This window comes from Mya arenaria, chromosome 4, assembly GCF_026914265.1.
Source record: "Mya arenaria isolate MELC-2E11 chromosome 4, ASM2691426v1".
Lineage (NCBI taxonomy): Eukaryota > Metazoa > Mollusca > Bivalvia > Myida > Myidae > Mya > Mya arenaria.
Genome location: NC_069125.1, coordinates 11,391,604 through 11,406,741, shown reverse-complemented (window position 1 = coordinate 11,406,741; position 15,138 = coordinate 11,391,604). Strand labels below are relative to the sequence as shown.

General features: G+C 35.9%; 1 protein-coding gene across 1 annotated transcript in view; it reads left to right on the top strand.

Annotated features, from left to right (window-relative positions):
- Nucleotides 1-15,138, top strand: part of LOC128230045 (ubiquitin-protein ligase E3B-like) — a 17,629-nt gene extending 2,491 nt beyond the window's left edge. Inside the window, 15 exon segments of the mRNA XM_052942030.1 lie at nucleotides 474-619; nucleotides 1,668-1,823; nucleotides 2,218-2,392; nucleotides 3,456-3,574; nucleotides 4,713-4,827; nucleotides 6,520-6,619; nucleotides 7,724-7,843; nucleotides 8,403-8,579; nucleotides 9,126-9,233; nucleotides 9,605-9,742; nucleotides 10,765-10,889; nucleotides 11,476-11,658; nucleotides 12,573-12,684; nucleotides 13,275-13,367; nucleotides 14,106-15,138. Of these exon segments, the coding sequence (XP_052797990.1) occupies nucleotides 474-619; nucleotides 1,668-1,823; nucleotides 2,218-2,392; nucleotides 3,456-3,574; nucleotides 4,713-4,827; nucleotides 6,520-6,619; nucleotides 7,724-7,843; nucleotides 8,403-8,579; nucleotides 9,126-9,233; nucleotides 9,605-9,742; nucleotides 10,765-10,889; nucleotides 11,476-11,658; nucleotides 12,573-12,684; nucleotides 13,275-13,367; nucleotides 14,106-14,297 (2,059 nt within the window). The 3' untranslated portion in view covers nucleotides 14,298-15,138.

Here is a 15,138-nt window from a genome sequence, read left to right as displayed (position 1 = left end):
CTTAATAAATCAAGTTTGATAACTTTATTTTTTTATATTTTATAAATTTTACCCCTTTATTATTCAACTTAGCAATTCTGATTAAAGTTTTGCATGTAAGCACATGTAAGTCAATAACTCAGCATCTACTTATTGTTTTTTTGCATTGAAACTTTTAACAATCAAGGAGGATAACTCTGTCTTGCATTAAATTCAAATTTTGCCCCTTTATTATTTCACTTTAAAATTCTGGTTAAGGTTTTGCATGTAATTTAATTTTACTGTGATCCATGCATGTTTCATAAAAACTTTGCAATCCTTAAACTTAAAAGCAGCGGAGTAGTTGAGCATGCTTTCTCTGTGACAGCTTTTGTTATAGAGTATATAATAATAGGAATACAAATTTGTGCATCGTTGGGTCAGATATTATTTTACCACACAGCCGGATTCATTGAAAATGCCAGTCAGGTGTTCAAAAATCCTCTGTTTTGTAGGTTACATGAAGCAATGCCATTCGTTGTAAAGCAGCTGCAGATCCTGTGGTGTAACAAGATGATCCGGCTCCTCTTTCTCGAGCTGATTGAGTATGTGGACCATGCTCGATCAGTAGAACTTGCCAGGAACACTGGTAAAGAGAAAGGTATGAAATAGATTGAGATGAAACCATTTAATATATATTTAATAATGATTCATGAATGGCGTTGCCAATCAATTGAGATCATTTATCAGATATTGAAGAACAAAGATATAAGTGGATGATGAAGTTCAGAATTAGTCCTGACCTCAGGATTGAGAGCTTTCAATTTCAGACAGTTGCAAAGTTTGTACTTCACTTGACATTTGCATTCATAATAGTATGAAGTACCTTGAAATTGATGTAAATGGCTTTGGAAAAAAAATCAACAGAGGTCTAAGCCTCATTAAGGGACTAGACACCAGATGGTCCCAAATTCGGCAAATACAGTATTTCTTTAAAACAAGCCTAGAATTGTCAAAATTATGAGCAAGTTTGAGGCCGATTATATGCCACTTAAATAATTAAAAGAATATTTTGTCCCTGTCTCAGCTGAGTTTACTCGAATAAATATAGCGCATAATGGTTTCCCAGTTTAAAGTGTGTTTATTCATATCAATTTTTTATTATCTATAATTCAAAAAGGTTTTGACAATTTCCTTTTTTTCTTGAAATAATATCATCTGGTGTCGAGTCCCTTTAATCCTACTTTGAGCCTGAATCCCTTATACTTCATCTAGATTTTCAGGAGTGGGTTTTTGGTCCATCACTAACCATAAAATTACAATGGGCTTTATGGACTTGCGTAAAATAAACATTGAAATATTGAATAAAGTGTGTGATTTTTCATAGATAACTCAATGTAAGATTGAAATTTGAAACAAACATGTTTTCTTTTGTTCTATCCCTTAATAGGATATAAAATGTTATTTAATTGTAGTTTATCTGAAATGCATGCCAAATTTTTATTTTGGAATTAACATTGTTGAAAATTTCATGCAGTCCTGTGCAGTCTCAAATTTCAATCAACTTATATTTTACTGATAAATATCTTAAAACATCCGGAAAAGATATAGAACTGTAGTAATATACATGTAAGCACTGTTATACTCTTGACAGAAGGAAAGTAAATATTCTTTTAAATATTTAACCCAAAATATAATGATTCTCTCAGGGATTATAAAGAAAGCCCTGGACAAGGCATCCTCGAGGAATGCTGTGTCCAAGGTGCGTGTGGACAGCGGGATCTGTGTAGCGACGTGCCTGCCATGTGTTCTCTACCAGTCTGCTATAACAACTCTCTCACAACTCAGGCTCGACATCATCAGTGGTAAGCAATTATGTAATAGATGGCACAAATTGCTATGTACATCTAGCTGGGAAACAAACTCGCAACCTCTTGCTCTAAAGGCAGACACTCCATTATATAGCTATAAAAGAAGTATAAGTCTAGCTCTATATAGGTCTATACATCTTGAGTACCTTGTTACACTGTCCTCCACCGTTTGGAAATTTTTTGGTCAGGTTTTGGAGACTTAAGTCAATTAGAGGCTTATTGTGCAAAGCTTAATATGTTTGGCTTTTAATAAGTTTTTTTTACACATTACTATGTGAACCACCCAGGTTCTATCAAGGCTGTCAATGGCTATATAAAATGGGTCACTAATTTCATTACTACTACTACTACAGTATTTGCCCCTGTGTGTACTTAGACAATATTGCAGGTCTGAGCTACCATGAGATCCTGCTGCGGTACTTGTGGCGGTTCCTGAGTGACCTTGGCCCTGTGTGTGGCCTCAAGGTGTTCCTCGACCTCCTCACTTCCGCCCCAGACTCTACCATACACCCTGTATTCTCCATGCTAACACTCTTCTGTGAGACTGCAGCCAACTACATATGGTGAGTAGATTATAAGTATCTTCCATGGCCGAGAGTGTAAGATATGTTCATCCCAACCGAAGCGTAGGGTGTTTTGCCAAAACGAGCTTTACCGATGTATCCGGAGAACACCCTGCGTGAGTGAAAATAAATGCGTATAGATTGTGATAATTCGTGGATGTAATAAAAATGCGCGCAGTGATTCAGATTATGTTAATAGTCAAATCCTTCTTGAAATAGTTCTGAGTAGAGTGCAGCATTATTTCTTAAATGGAGCGTGAATTTTTTTTTATGGTGCCATTTGAAGCGAGAAATAATTAATTAGGATTCTAAATATTGCCACAAGACAAGGTTTCCATAATACTACAGACGACAGTCTTCAACAATGGAGGTAATGGTGTGATGACAATAAAGGAGTTCCATAAGGGTACCCATATTAAATCCATTGCTCTTTACATTCATAAACTCATGTTAGCTATAGATAACACTTAACTTGTTAACCAAGAGACACAACTCTTATTTAGTTACATATATGCATTTTGTTATATTTGATTTGCATTGTAACATGTATTATGGGCTGGAGGCCTTTCATTGAATAAACTTTCGTTCGTTCGTTCGTTCGTTCACTTGTTTTATGTTTGCCCATGGGCGTGATAAGAATTTCTAGCATGGTCAAATTCTTCTTATTTGAGGTGGAAGAAATGTTATTTTCACTTTTCTGTTTTGAAGAAAAAAATTGTGTTTTTGTGAGAGCCTTTGTTGCATCTTTGTGGTTGGCGATGTGCAAACTTTTACCATGGCCATACTTTATAAATCTTTCAAGATATCCATATGAAATTTTGTATACATGTTGACATTTACAATATGCACTAATATTAATATATATATATATATATATATATATATATATATATATATATATATATATACATATATATATATGTATATAAATATTAACAAGGCCTGTAACTGTCAATTTAATAATCATTCAGTTATGCCCCCAGTAGACTGATCAAAATTATAAACGAGCATTGACATTTTTTTCAAATCCTCTTGCTGATATATTTTTTATTCTTGCTTGCAGCACATTGGACCAGATAGAGATGTTTGAGCAGCAGAAGATGTTTACAGTGGATGATTACATCCGCATGTCAGAGTTCCTTAATCTGTTTGTCTTCAGGACCATATGGGGTGGTCTTATCTGTAAGTAGTTCTAGGGTGTTGGGCAGAGGAAGTAGGGTGGATACTACATCGGCATGTCAGAGCTCCTTAATCTGTTTGTCTTCAGAACCATATGGGGTGACCTTATCTGTAAGTAGTTCCAGGGTGTGGGGTAGAGGTAGTAGGGTAGATACTACATCCGCATGTCAGAGCTCCTTAATCTGTTTTCCTTCAGAACCATATGGGGTGACCTTATCTGTAAGTAGTTCTAGGGTGTGGGGTAGAGGAAGTAGGGTAGATACTACATCCGCATGTCAGAGCTCCTTAATCTGTTTTCCTTCAGAACCATATGGGGTGACCTTATCTGTAAGTAGTTCTAGGGTGTGGGGTAGAGGTAGTAGGGTGGATACTACATCCGCATGTCAGAGTTCCTTAATCTGTTTTCCTTCAGAACCATATGGGGTGACCTTATCTGTAAGTAGTTCTAGGGTGTTGGGCAGAGGAAGTAGGGTGGATACTACATCCGCATGTCAGAGTTCCTTAATCTGTTTTCCTTCAGAACCATATGGGGTGGTCTTATCTGTAAGTAGTTCAAGGGTCTGGGCAAGAGAGAATAGGGAGGGGGTGGATGTAAACTGGAATATTACATCCGCATGTCAGAGCTCCTTAATCTGTTTTCCTTCAGAACCATATGGGGTGACCTTATCTGTAAGTAGTTCTAGGGTGTTGGGCAGAGGAAGTAGGGTGGATACTACATCCGCATGTCAGAGTTCCTTAATCTGTTTGTCTTCAGAACCATATGGGGTGGTCTTATCTGTAAGTAGTTCAAGGGTCTGGGCAAGAGAGAATAGGGAGGGGGTGGATGTAAACTGGAATATTACATCCGCATGTCAGAGCTCCTTAATCTGTTTGCTTTCAGGACCATATGGGGTGGTCTTATCTGTAAGTGGTTCCAGGGTTTGTGTTTATGTAAGTCTAGGCGCAGACTTAAACAACATTTTTTTATTGATATTTGTTACAAAATGTTTGTCAATGATGTTGAAATAAATATTGTATTAGGGTTTTTAACCATCAACATTCTAAAGGTGAATTTTACAATGAAATTCAACTGGATGGACATTCAGTATTCCATATTCAGTTTTGAGTCTTGAATCATGAAAACAAAGCTACTACCTTTCAGCGTTAAGCAGTGCGGTGACGAGCGAGTTGTTCATCAGTGCGCAAGCTCTCCTTATGATTCTTTACGAGAGGGATAGTCGCCACAGATTTACCCAACCCAACCACTGGCTTATTAAGTATGTGCTTTCAAACTGAATTTTATGCCTTGTACTATAATGTTATTAATTAGGTGATTTCATATTGGCCTAGTTATTTGTCCGAGGTTAGCTGTATTTGCCTGAGCCCGAAAGGGCGAAGGCAAATACAGCTGACCGAGGACAAATAACTGGGCAAATATGTAATCACCTAATTAATAAGTATTTTATTAATTAATTATTACCGTTTTGGTTAAAAACATTCTTATAACTTACTTTTAGTTCACATTGAAGCCGTTTTTATCCTTTATTCATTCATGGTGTCTGCTTTTCTAGACTTGACTTTGCTGATTTTGACATGCATCCTTATAATGACATTGCACATACTTATGAATAAAGCACTGTACATTGTAAGGAAGCATGTCTTTTCATCTTATTTTGTAAATCGTTTGCCAAAACGTCAAATGTTTTACCTCCGTTGTCCATTTTGTATGCCATTTTGTCGGCATACAAAATCATAATAGTCGTAAAATCCACTAACGGGTTAAATACAACTGTTATATCAAACCGTACAAAGTGGTTCAATCATTCAATAGGTTAAAGTATTCCAAATAAAGTTATACGAAGCAAATTTTTTTTTTAAACAGTCGGAAAACAGAAAACAAAATGGCTACCTTTAAAAAGTAATTTCCAGCATATTTTTCATATTAGGCGAGTTTTGACAGTCAATGAAAATGGCCCATTTCCCAAACCTTATATTAGGCGAGTTTTGTATCCAATCAAAACAGAGGAAACTCATATTAGGTGAGTTTTGTTGATATTGGCCGAGTTTGGTCGATATTAAGCGAATTCTGGCATATATTGTCTTCAATTGTCTGGTATTGATACCGCAATTGTCTCTGTATCTCGTCAAATAGGTAATAGTTGATTAATATTTGTTATTATTTCTGCCTAATAAACTATTAAGTCTGCAAATTATAAACCTCACAATTTCATTTCACAAGTGTTTGTGCAGTTGTCTCTTTTCTAGCCTTTGGGCATGCTCAAACCGCTAAATAATTTTGTTCAACATAAATTCTTACATGTAATACATGGAGTTTATTTCAACTGTACTTATTTTAAAACCAAAAAAGTCGGCAAAATAAATACCAACCTCCTTAGTGTTTGTACGAATGCCTCTTTTGTACCTTTGCTCATGAGCAAACCACTTAAACTCTGCTTTCAAACTTAATTTCATACTTTTTAATAGTTGGACATTATTTTTGCTTTAAGTCACTAAACCAATTAGTATGCAAAATAAGTCACAAATTTCTTAGTGTTTGCACCTCTCTGTAGCTATGCTCATGTGCGACCTGCATAAACATACATGTACTTTAAAACTAATTATTATTGACTCAATTTAACTTAGGCCTTTGTCTTGGGATTTCCTAATTATTGAATTGGCCTCTCTCTGGTGATCTCATTGGCAGAGACATAAGCGTTAACACTAAAGTATCATTTTAGTAGAAAGATGATTGATTTCACTAGTCATATATATTCGGTTTAATATGAAAACAGCTTAAAACTTGAGCTTGTGAATGAATCACATGAAAGTAATATTTGCTGCTTTTATTCAGCTTAGTTAACTTATTGCTGTATTGTACATGGTAACTCCATGTATATGAGCATCGGTTGTAATAGTGGGTAAAATTTTGTGATTTCTGTGGCGCAATAGAGTTTTCATCTTACTTTCAGGGACATTAAGCCAAGCAGTTTTCTCGCTGAACTGGAAAGGGGAAAGAAGACCGCGCAGTATATAATGCAGAAAATCCCCCATATTATACCATTTTCAGAGGTAAATATGAATAAATATTAAAATATTATTAATCCTCTAGTAAAATAAATAAAATAAGAATCAAAACATCTTGTCAGAAACCATCCATCAAATCTCTTCAAATACTTGATGTGAGGTAGCACTGTTGCATTCTTGTGAGTTATCTTATGGGTTATCAGTGGTCGAAATTAACACAAGCCCGCAAGCCCTGCACTGGTAAAATGACACCAGTCAAAATACTGAATTTTAAATAGCAGGGCTAGTTAAAAAAATTGATGCCGAGCAATAGTATAAGAATTTGGCTTTGTTCATCCAAAAGTATAATTTCGATGACTGGATTATGTTGGCCCTATTGCTTATTAAGTTATTTTCTTTCCATCTTGTTAGGATATTCTAGGGGGTGAATTGTGTACATCCACAGCCATCACCAAACTAAGGTTTTAGTCAGGTCATAAAATGATCAAGCAATAGCATTGCGATGACTGGGTTATGTTGGCCCTATTGCTTTTTTCTTTCCATTTTGTTAAGATATTCTAGGGGGTGAATTGTGTACATCCACAGCCATCACCAAGCTAAGGTTTTAATCCGGTCTTAAAATGGTCAGGGTGCTGTAGAAGAGAGACAGGGTGCTAAGTTCGAAAAAGGCAGTGTTCATTAGGCAGAATTTTTTTAACATTATGAATTTGTCAGAAAATGATCAGAATTGTGTTTCATATTAGGTTCATATTGTGAAATATTAATTTTTTTTATGTATTTACGATCTAATTATTAGTTTTAATCATAACAGAAGAAATATTTGACTACATTCAGCATTCATTTCTATGAAGGCAGAAGGGTGCTCATGTCTGTCTCTATGAGGGCCAAAGGGTGCTACAAAAAATGGCAGGGTACAGCACCCTTCTGAAACTCTTTAGCTTAAACCTTACAAGTATATTATACTCCTGATCAGAGGGTCTCAGTTTCAAACCTTGCTTGATGAATTGAGAGGTACTGGTTTTAACCAAGGAATGGTAAATGGTTCTTTATCACGTTAATTCGCAGGTTTTAAAATGTTTTGTTAAAATGTTACCTGTTTATCCTTGTGATATGAAGTAAATATTTCCTTAACCTTTGTGTAATTGTTAGCGTGTGAAGATATTCCGGAGGTATGTTCAGAAGGAGAGGGAGACACTTGGCCTGTGTGAGTCCGCTAGTGCCACGCCCCAGTCGACGCTCATCACAGTACACCGGAGCAGGATCGTAGAGGTATGGAAGTATCTATAGTTTTAACTTGTCTGTTTTTTCAAAGAAAAGAAAATATCATGGTACATGTATTGTGTTTCCACCATGTCTTTGTCAATGTTTGGTCATCATGGTGCAAAACTTTAACATTGGCCATATTCTAAAAACATTCAAGATATTTAGATGAAATTTGGTATTGGCAAACTCATAAACCATTTAAGATATTAAGATGAAATTTGGTTTATATGTTGCCAGAGCCATACTCAAATGTGTAGCAAGACTCTTAACTCTGGCTTGAGTAATTATCAAGTTACGCCCCTTGTTGACCTAAAACTTCAACAATAGATGAGCGTTCACGTTTACTCAGCAACCTACCATTATTGAAAACAAATTCCATTTTAAAACAGTACGGAGTATTTTTTGTTTTAAAATGGTAATTAGAAAAGAAATGACATTTAAATACAATTTTAAGATGTGTTGCTTTTTGAAAAAGAAAGCGATAATAATTAAAACATAGATTTAATCTGACTCATGTATGAAGTTCAGATAAGTGTATTTTATTTTTAACATCAACATTTTTCAGGATGGTTATCGGCAGTTGGCCCAGCAGCCAGCACGAAGTATGAAAGGCCTGATTCGTGTCAGGTTCATTAACGAACAAGGTCTCGATGAGGCCGGGATTGACCAGGATGGGGTTTTTAAGGAATTTCTCGAGGAAACCATCAACAGAGTATTTGACCCCTCACTCAACCTTTTCAAAGTATGCTGTAAATTTTACGTCTTTTAAGTTTAAACTTATTCTAAAACGATTGTGAAGAAGGTTATATTTACTTAATTATACTAAGTCACTCTCGTTGGCACGATGTTGCACAAGAGATCTTGTGTTGTTGGGGAAACCAGAGAACCTGGAGAAAACCCACTTGTCCAGCTTGGTGACCACTTACCAAACACATGCCCCGAGGTCGCATTGGTGAGAGAGAAGCCAGTGCAACCAGACAAATTTACATCTTATTATATATTGGTAGTGATTGTATTTAACACAATATTTTTCCTGTTTTCAAACAAATGTTGATGAAACAAAGCATTTTATTTTTAAGCTGTATTGAAAAGAATAAAAATATAATTAGACTTATAACAACATGTTTATTGAGGTCTGGTCGATATTCTGTTAGGTCATGGAAAGGGAAACATTTTATATATGATTTTGGGCAATCCCATTGATTGAATAATGCACACAAACATTAATAAGATGTTTCATTTTTGGCCTAAACTTGCTGCTATAATAATAGATGTGAATGTGCTACAGGTCACGAGCGAGCAGAAGCTGTTCCCCTCCTCGACTTCCTACATCCAGGAGAACCACCTCCACCTCTTTGAATTTGTTGGCAAAATGCTTGCAAAGGCTGTTTACGAGGTACATAAAGGCTAGAACATGCAATTATTTGGTGCACTGATAGGTTATAGATGATGTATGTTGAAAATGCACCCTTGCTTATGAACATTATAACCTCAATAACAGCATATACATATTTCATGCAACAGATAATAGATGATACGTGTTAATAAGTGTTAGTGTGAATATTTCTTTACTAGCCATTGAGAATTCGTGAACTGCTAAGTAACCCACTTTATATGTAAATTAATTACAAAACATTAGTTTGGCTGACATTTTGTTGGAAGCCAGGCGATCCCATTGGTTGAATAATGCACATGAACACTAATTAGGATTTACAGTAAATGTTTCAATAACAAAATTATCATTGTTGCGATATCATGTTCATTCAGGGGATCATAGTGTAGGTTCCGTTTGCGCCGTTCTTCTTGACCCAGATCCTTGGGCATGGCACGAGCTCCACGTACAGCAGCCTGGATGAGCTGCCCTCTCTCGACCCTGACCTGGCTAAGAACTTGTCCTACACAAAGGTACAAACAATTCACCACACAGATTAGTTCCACAAAGCCATTACAATCAACGTTGTTAACATCATTGTTGTCAACTTTCAAATCGTTACTTACTCGATAAGTTAATAGGATTAACTTGTAATTTGCTGTATTTCTAACAATATTTGAGACAACTGTTTCAGTTGAACTTGTTTATATTTAAATATGCAAGCACATCATCAAATATTTCACATTTAAAAGTTAACAACGATGTCGTTTATCAAGTTGTTAACTTTAACAAAGTTCTGAACAATCGGCCCATGGTCACCTAAGAGCCGACTTATCTGGCTTGTTGCAATGACAAAGGCAAATTATTCTACAAGAGAGGCAAACTATTATTTTATAAGTTTTCTTTATGCTTGATGTGATCATAAACTATGAATGTTGGTGAAGAAAGCCTCATACACTTAGAGAATTCTGTGGGGAATTCCAACATTTTCATTTTTAGGTTGTTTGTTTTACGAAGAGAAAAAGTCAAGATGATGTCAAAGCCTTAATGTCATTGTCATGCAATGAATTAACCTTGGTTATGAATCAAAAACTGTTCAAGATATTGAAATCAAACTGATTACTCATGTTGCCAGAGACAATACACATTTTGTAGGAAGGCCCATAACTCAGGCTCTAATCGTTACTGAATTATGACACTTTTTAACTGGAAAAACAACAAGGTAGGAGCGTTTGCATCTGCTTTGTGGTGTGTTTATATATTATCGTTAATCAAACAGCAAAAGTCACCACTATTCTTGACAAAGCTGATTATTCTATGAATAATATAATTGTGTAATATATTATTGTGTTATGCTTATGGGTTTTCATCAATACCAAATCTTTATTGTGAATACATTCTGAGGTCGAATATTAATGGAAAGAAAACTCTATAAATAGCGCATTGCTGTCCTTTGAGAGAACTAGTTGATAAGTGCTTTGATGGTAAACGTGTAACATAATAAATGTTTGTTAGGGTTTTCGTCTGTGCTGTTACTATTTGCATTTCTTTGCAGCATTATGATGGCGATATCAGTGACCTTGACCTGACTTTTTGTTATGATGAGGACATTATGGGCCGCGTGGAAACGCATGAACTTGTACCTGGAGGCAAGGCTATCCCTGTTACCAATGACAACAAGTATTACTGCCTCACTACTAGTTTTGCTTTTCAGTTTTATTGGGACTATAATAAAATAGTTTGTTTCACGTTGCATTGCCCGAGACACCAAAATTGTTTCGACTCAAAAATAAAATTGGCAAAATTTATAATACGAAATTATAATAAAAAACAATCAATTTGTGTCAGATTTTTTTATTTATAAATATATCTTTTTTTTTATTTACTCACATTTTTCATTGATAGCAGGAGGGGAAACAAACAATTTGTTATTACTGACCCAGGTATTGGTTCTTATTCTGGTTGTCGGGCAGCCAAATTGGTATCTTAAAGTAAAATAAGGTTTCTATTCAGACAAATTTTTTAAAGTCAATACAGGATATTGTATAAGTTTAGGTAAATGTAACTTCCATGACTATAACAAAAATGCTCCAATGATGTTCTAAAATGTAACATTATGAAAACTACTAAGTTAGAAAGATGTCAATTACTTTCTACTCGGTGACCAATCAATTTCAGGGGTGATAGTTAAAGCAACAACATTTATTGTGCTTTCTTTTTTGTCGATCACCAAGATCTATTTGTTAATATGTTAGACGTTTTTCAGGATTCGTTATGTACATCTGATGGCGCACTTTCGAATGTACCGGCAGATCCGAGAGCAGACCCTGGCCTTCATACGAGGCTTCAAGTCCCTCGTGAATGCCGAATGGCTTAACATGTTCTCTTCACCAGAACTCCAGAAACTCATGTCTGGGGATACAGCAGACATGGACATATCAGACCTCAGGTGATATACATTTAAGAGAATCAAATCAATTTAGTTATGAAATTTTTAAAGAAAATTATTAAAAACTACAGTCTAACCATGTTGGCTCAAACTCTCAGTGACCAGCGAAAATACATTGAGCCTCGGGAAATTTGAGCTAAGCTGAAATGCTCACTTCAGTAGAAAGAAATCGGTCCTTTACATCCAGTTTGAGATAATATGGAAATTGAGCCAAGCGAGTTCGAGCCAACGGGGTTTGACTGTATGACATTTTTATTTGTAAAATCTAGTTTAAGCAAGTGCAATTTGGCTATAAAATAATATAAGATACTTACACTTAAATACACTCAATCTGTCTGATGATGGGCCATTGAAATGTTTACAGTTAATACTGTGTATGATCTGGAATATCTTTCAATATTGCTACTAATAGCTACACAGTTTTAATACTTGATATCATTGAAGTTACAACTGTGTGGTTTTTATTGCTCAACTTTTAAAAGGAACACAAGGAGGTTAGAAGCCCCCACGCAACAAGTACAAGTGGCTGACAAAAGAATATTGACATAAGTTAACAGTTTTGGTGAAACTCCAAACTCTTATTTGCAGTCCGGTGCACAACTGTTCGATATATTCTGGATTAGACAAATCAATATTGAACGGGTTTCATAAATCTATATAGCTTGAAACAAATTTAGAATCCTGATTGAATATTGGATACATTTTAATTCTCGCTCACTTTCAATTAAGCGAAATAACGCCTCTGTTTGGCAGACTGAAAGGTCTTCTGAAGATTACCTTCTATGTTTTGACTTCAGATCCAAGGTGCATTGGCGATGTAATTTTAATCAACTTGGAAAGACACTTGGCAGTTAGTGACTGTGAAACGGTCATACTGTACTATATGTGTGTAAAATGTTGCCTTGTGATTTCAGAAAACACACCCAGTACTATGGAGGCTACCACAATAACCACAAGGTGATTAACTGGCTCTGGGATGTATTGGAAAAAGATTTTAATCCCAAAGACCGAGCGGCCTTCTTAAAGGTGAGTAATTCATGCCCCTGAGACAGTAAGAAAGCACCTATAGTGATGACCATCTAAACTCTAAGCCTTCTCTACTGGTGATTGTGATCTATGGTGCTTGATCGTGTTCTCATTGATTTCAGTTTGTGACAAGCTAATCAAAGCAGCCTCTCCTTGGGTTGGTGAATTGTGGTGCTTGATCAAGTTTCCATTCATTTCAGTTGGTCACTAGCTGCTCAAAGCCGCCTATCCTGGGGTTGTTGAAATGTGGTGCTTGATCAAGTTTCTATTCATTGCAGTTGGTAACTAGTTGCTCCAAGCCGCCTCTCCTTGGGTTGGTGAATTGTGGTTCATGATCAGGTTTCCTCTAATTTCAGTTGGTAACTAGTTGCTCAAAGCCGCATCTCCTTGGGTTGGTGAATTGTGGTGCTTGATCAAGTTTCCATTCATTTCAGTTTGTAACTAGCTGCTCCAAGCCACCTCTCCTTGGGTGGGTGAATTTTGGTGCTTGATCAGGTTTCCTCTAATTTCATTTTGTAACTAGCTGCTCCAAAGCACCTCTGCTGGGGTTGGTGAATTGTCGTGCTTGATCGGGTTTCCATTCATTTCAGTTTGTAACTAGCTGCTCCAAGTCACCTCTGCTGGGGTTTGCCCATCTAGAGCCCCCATTTTCCATCCGCTGTGTGGAAGTCAGTGATGATCAGGTTAGACTAACTTTACCAAGTTGTTTAATATTATGGTAATCAATGTACAATTATGTGAATATTGGATGCTTTGTAGCCCCATATTATTTCAGTATTATTTAAAAGTTTCTATTTTGACAAAATAATGCAAAAAAATGTATGGAAAAAAGTATTTCAAACATGTTTCTTATTTGCTAATACCCACTTAACAATGTTAGACTAAACTTACACCTTAATATACTAGGAGTCTGGTTCAAGTATACTTCTATTTAAAAAACAACAACAAAAAAACTGTATTATAAGATGTAACAAAAAAGAGTGTTTCCAGTTTCCCGACTGACCCATTTTTTGGCACCAGACTCTAATTGTTTATTACCTGAAGATAATGTTTTCCCTTTTGGGTTAATATTTTGCTAGATCTTTGCAAGGGAAAGATGCATAATTATAGGCATATAGAATGGAGATAGTTTTCAGTATTAACCCAATATTCAGACACAAAATTACAAAATTAGTAAGCCTGAACTACATACCCTATAAAGTTTGGCAGTGAAATTGGTAAAAAATACTAAAATGTTCTGGCCTAAATATTTAGATAGTTCTTTTGTTTTTGGTTCTTTTAACTAAATATATTGCCATTGTGAAGAAATTTAATGGGGAGAAAATGTTTATTTTCTTTAAAAATAGTTTGTTAAGTTCAACCTTTTTTATCTGAGCAATTAACATTAACAATAATAAAACAAACATTCTTGTTATTTCCAGGACACCGGGGACACAGTGGGAAGTGTTCTGAAGGGGTTTTTCAACATACGGAAACGTGAGCCGGTGGGTCGGCTCCCGACCTCCTCAACCTGCTTTAACCTTCTTAAATTACCCAACTACCAGAAAAAAGCTACCTTGAGGGAGAAACTCAAGTATGCAATCCACTCAAACACAGGATTTGAACTCTCGTGAAAATACATTTTGTATCCACTTAAGCTACGGATTCAAACTCCCAGATTCAAACTCCCGGATTCACACTTCTCGATTCAAACTCTCTTGAATACATGTTAGTATGTCATTCGATTCAACTATGGATTCACACTATAGGATTCGAATCTCATGAACACATGTTAGTATGTCATTTGATTCAACTATGGATTCACACTATAGGATCCAAACTCTCATGAACACATGTTAGTATGTCATTCGATTCAACTACGGATTCAATCTCTTATGAATACATGTTGGGATGCCTTTCGCTTCAACAGATTCATGCTGTCAAATTCGAACTCTAATGAACACGTATACATGTAAGTGTGTAATCCCCTCTAACACCAGGTTCATTCGCCCAGGTTCAAACTCCCATGAATACCTATAAGTAAGAAATTCACTCAAACACAGGTTTTGAAGTTCCTGGATAAAAACTCTAGTGAATATCTACACACAAAAAACAGATGAACCGCCTTACCTGATGTGGGCTTGACAATATGGATTTGAGCTCTCATTGATATTAAGTGTGCTGTGAAGTTCATAACTGGCTTTAAGCTCTGATATTTACATTGCCTTATGCAGTGTTTTTAAATAGGGCAGGTTGCTGCAGAAGAGAGAGAAGGGAAGAAAGGGCATGATATCGGGCTGTGACAAACTTATTATGAAATTTACAGAATCTTTTAGGAATTGTGTTCAATTGAAGAAGTATTAGTTTTCAACTGAGCTCAAAGCTTTGAGCTTTGACTTTAACATTGCCTTATGCAGTGTTTTTTTTTAAAAAGAGCAGGTTGCTGCAGAAGAGAGGAGAAGGGAAAAAAGGGCA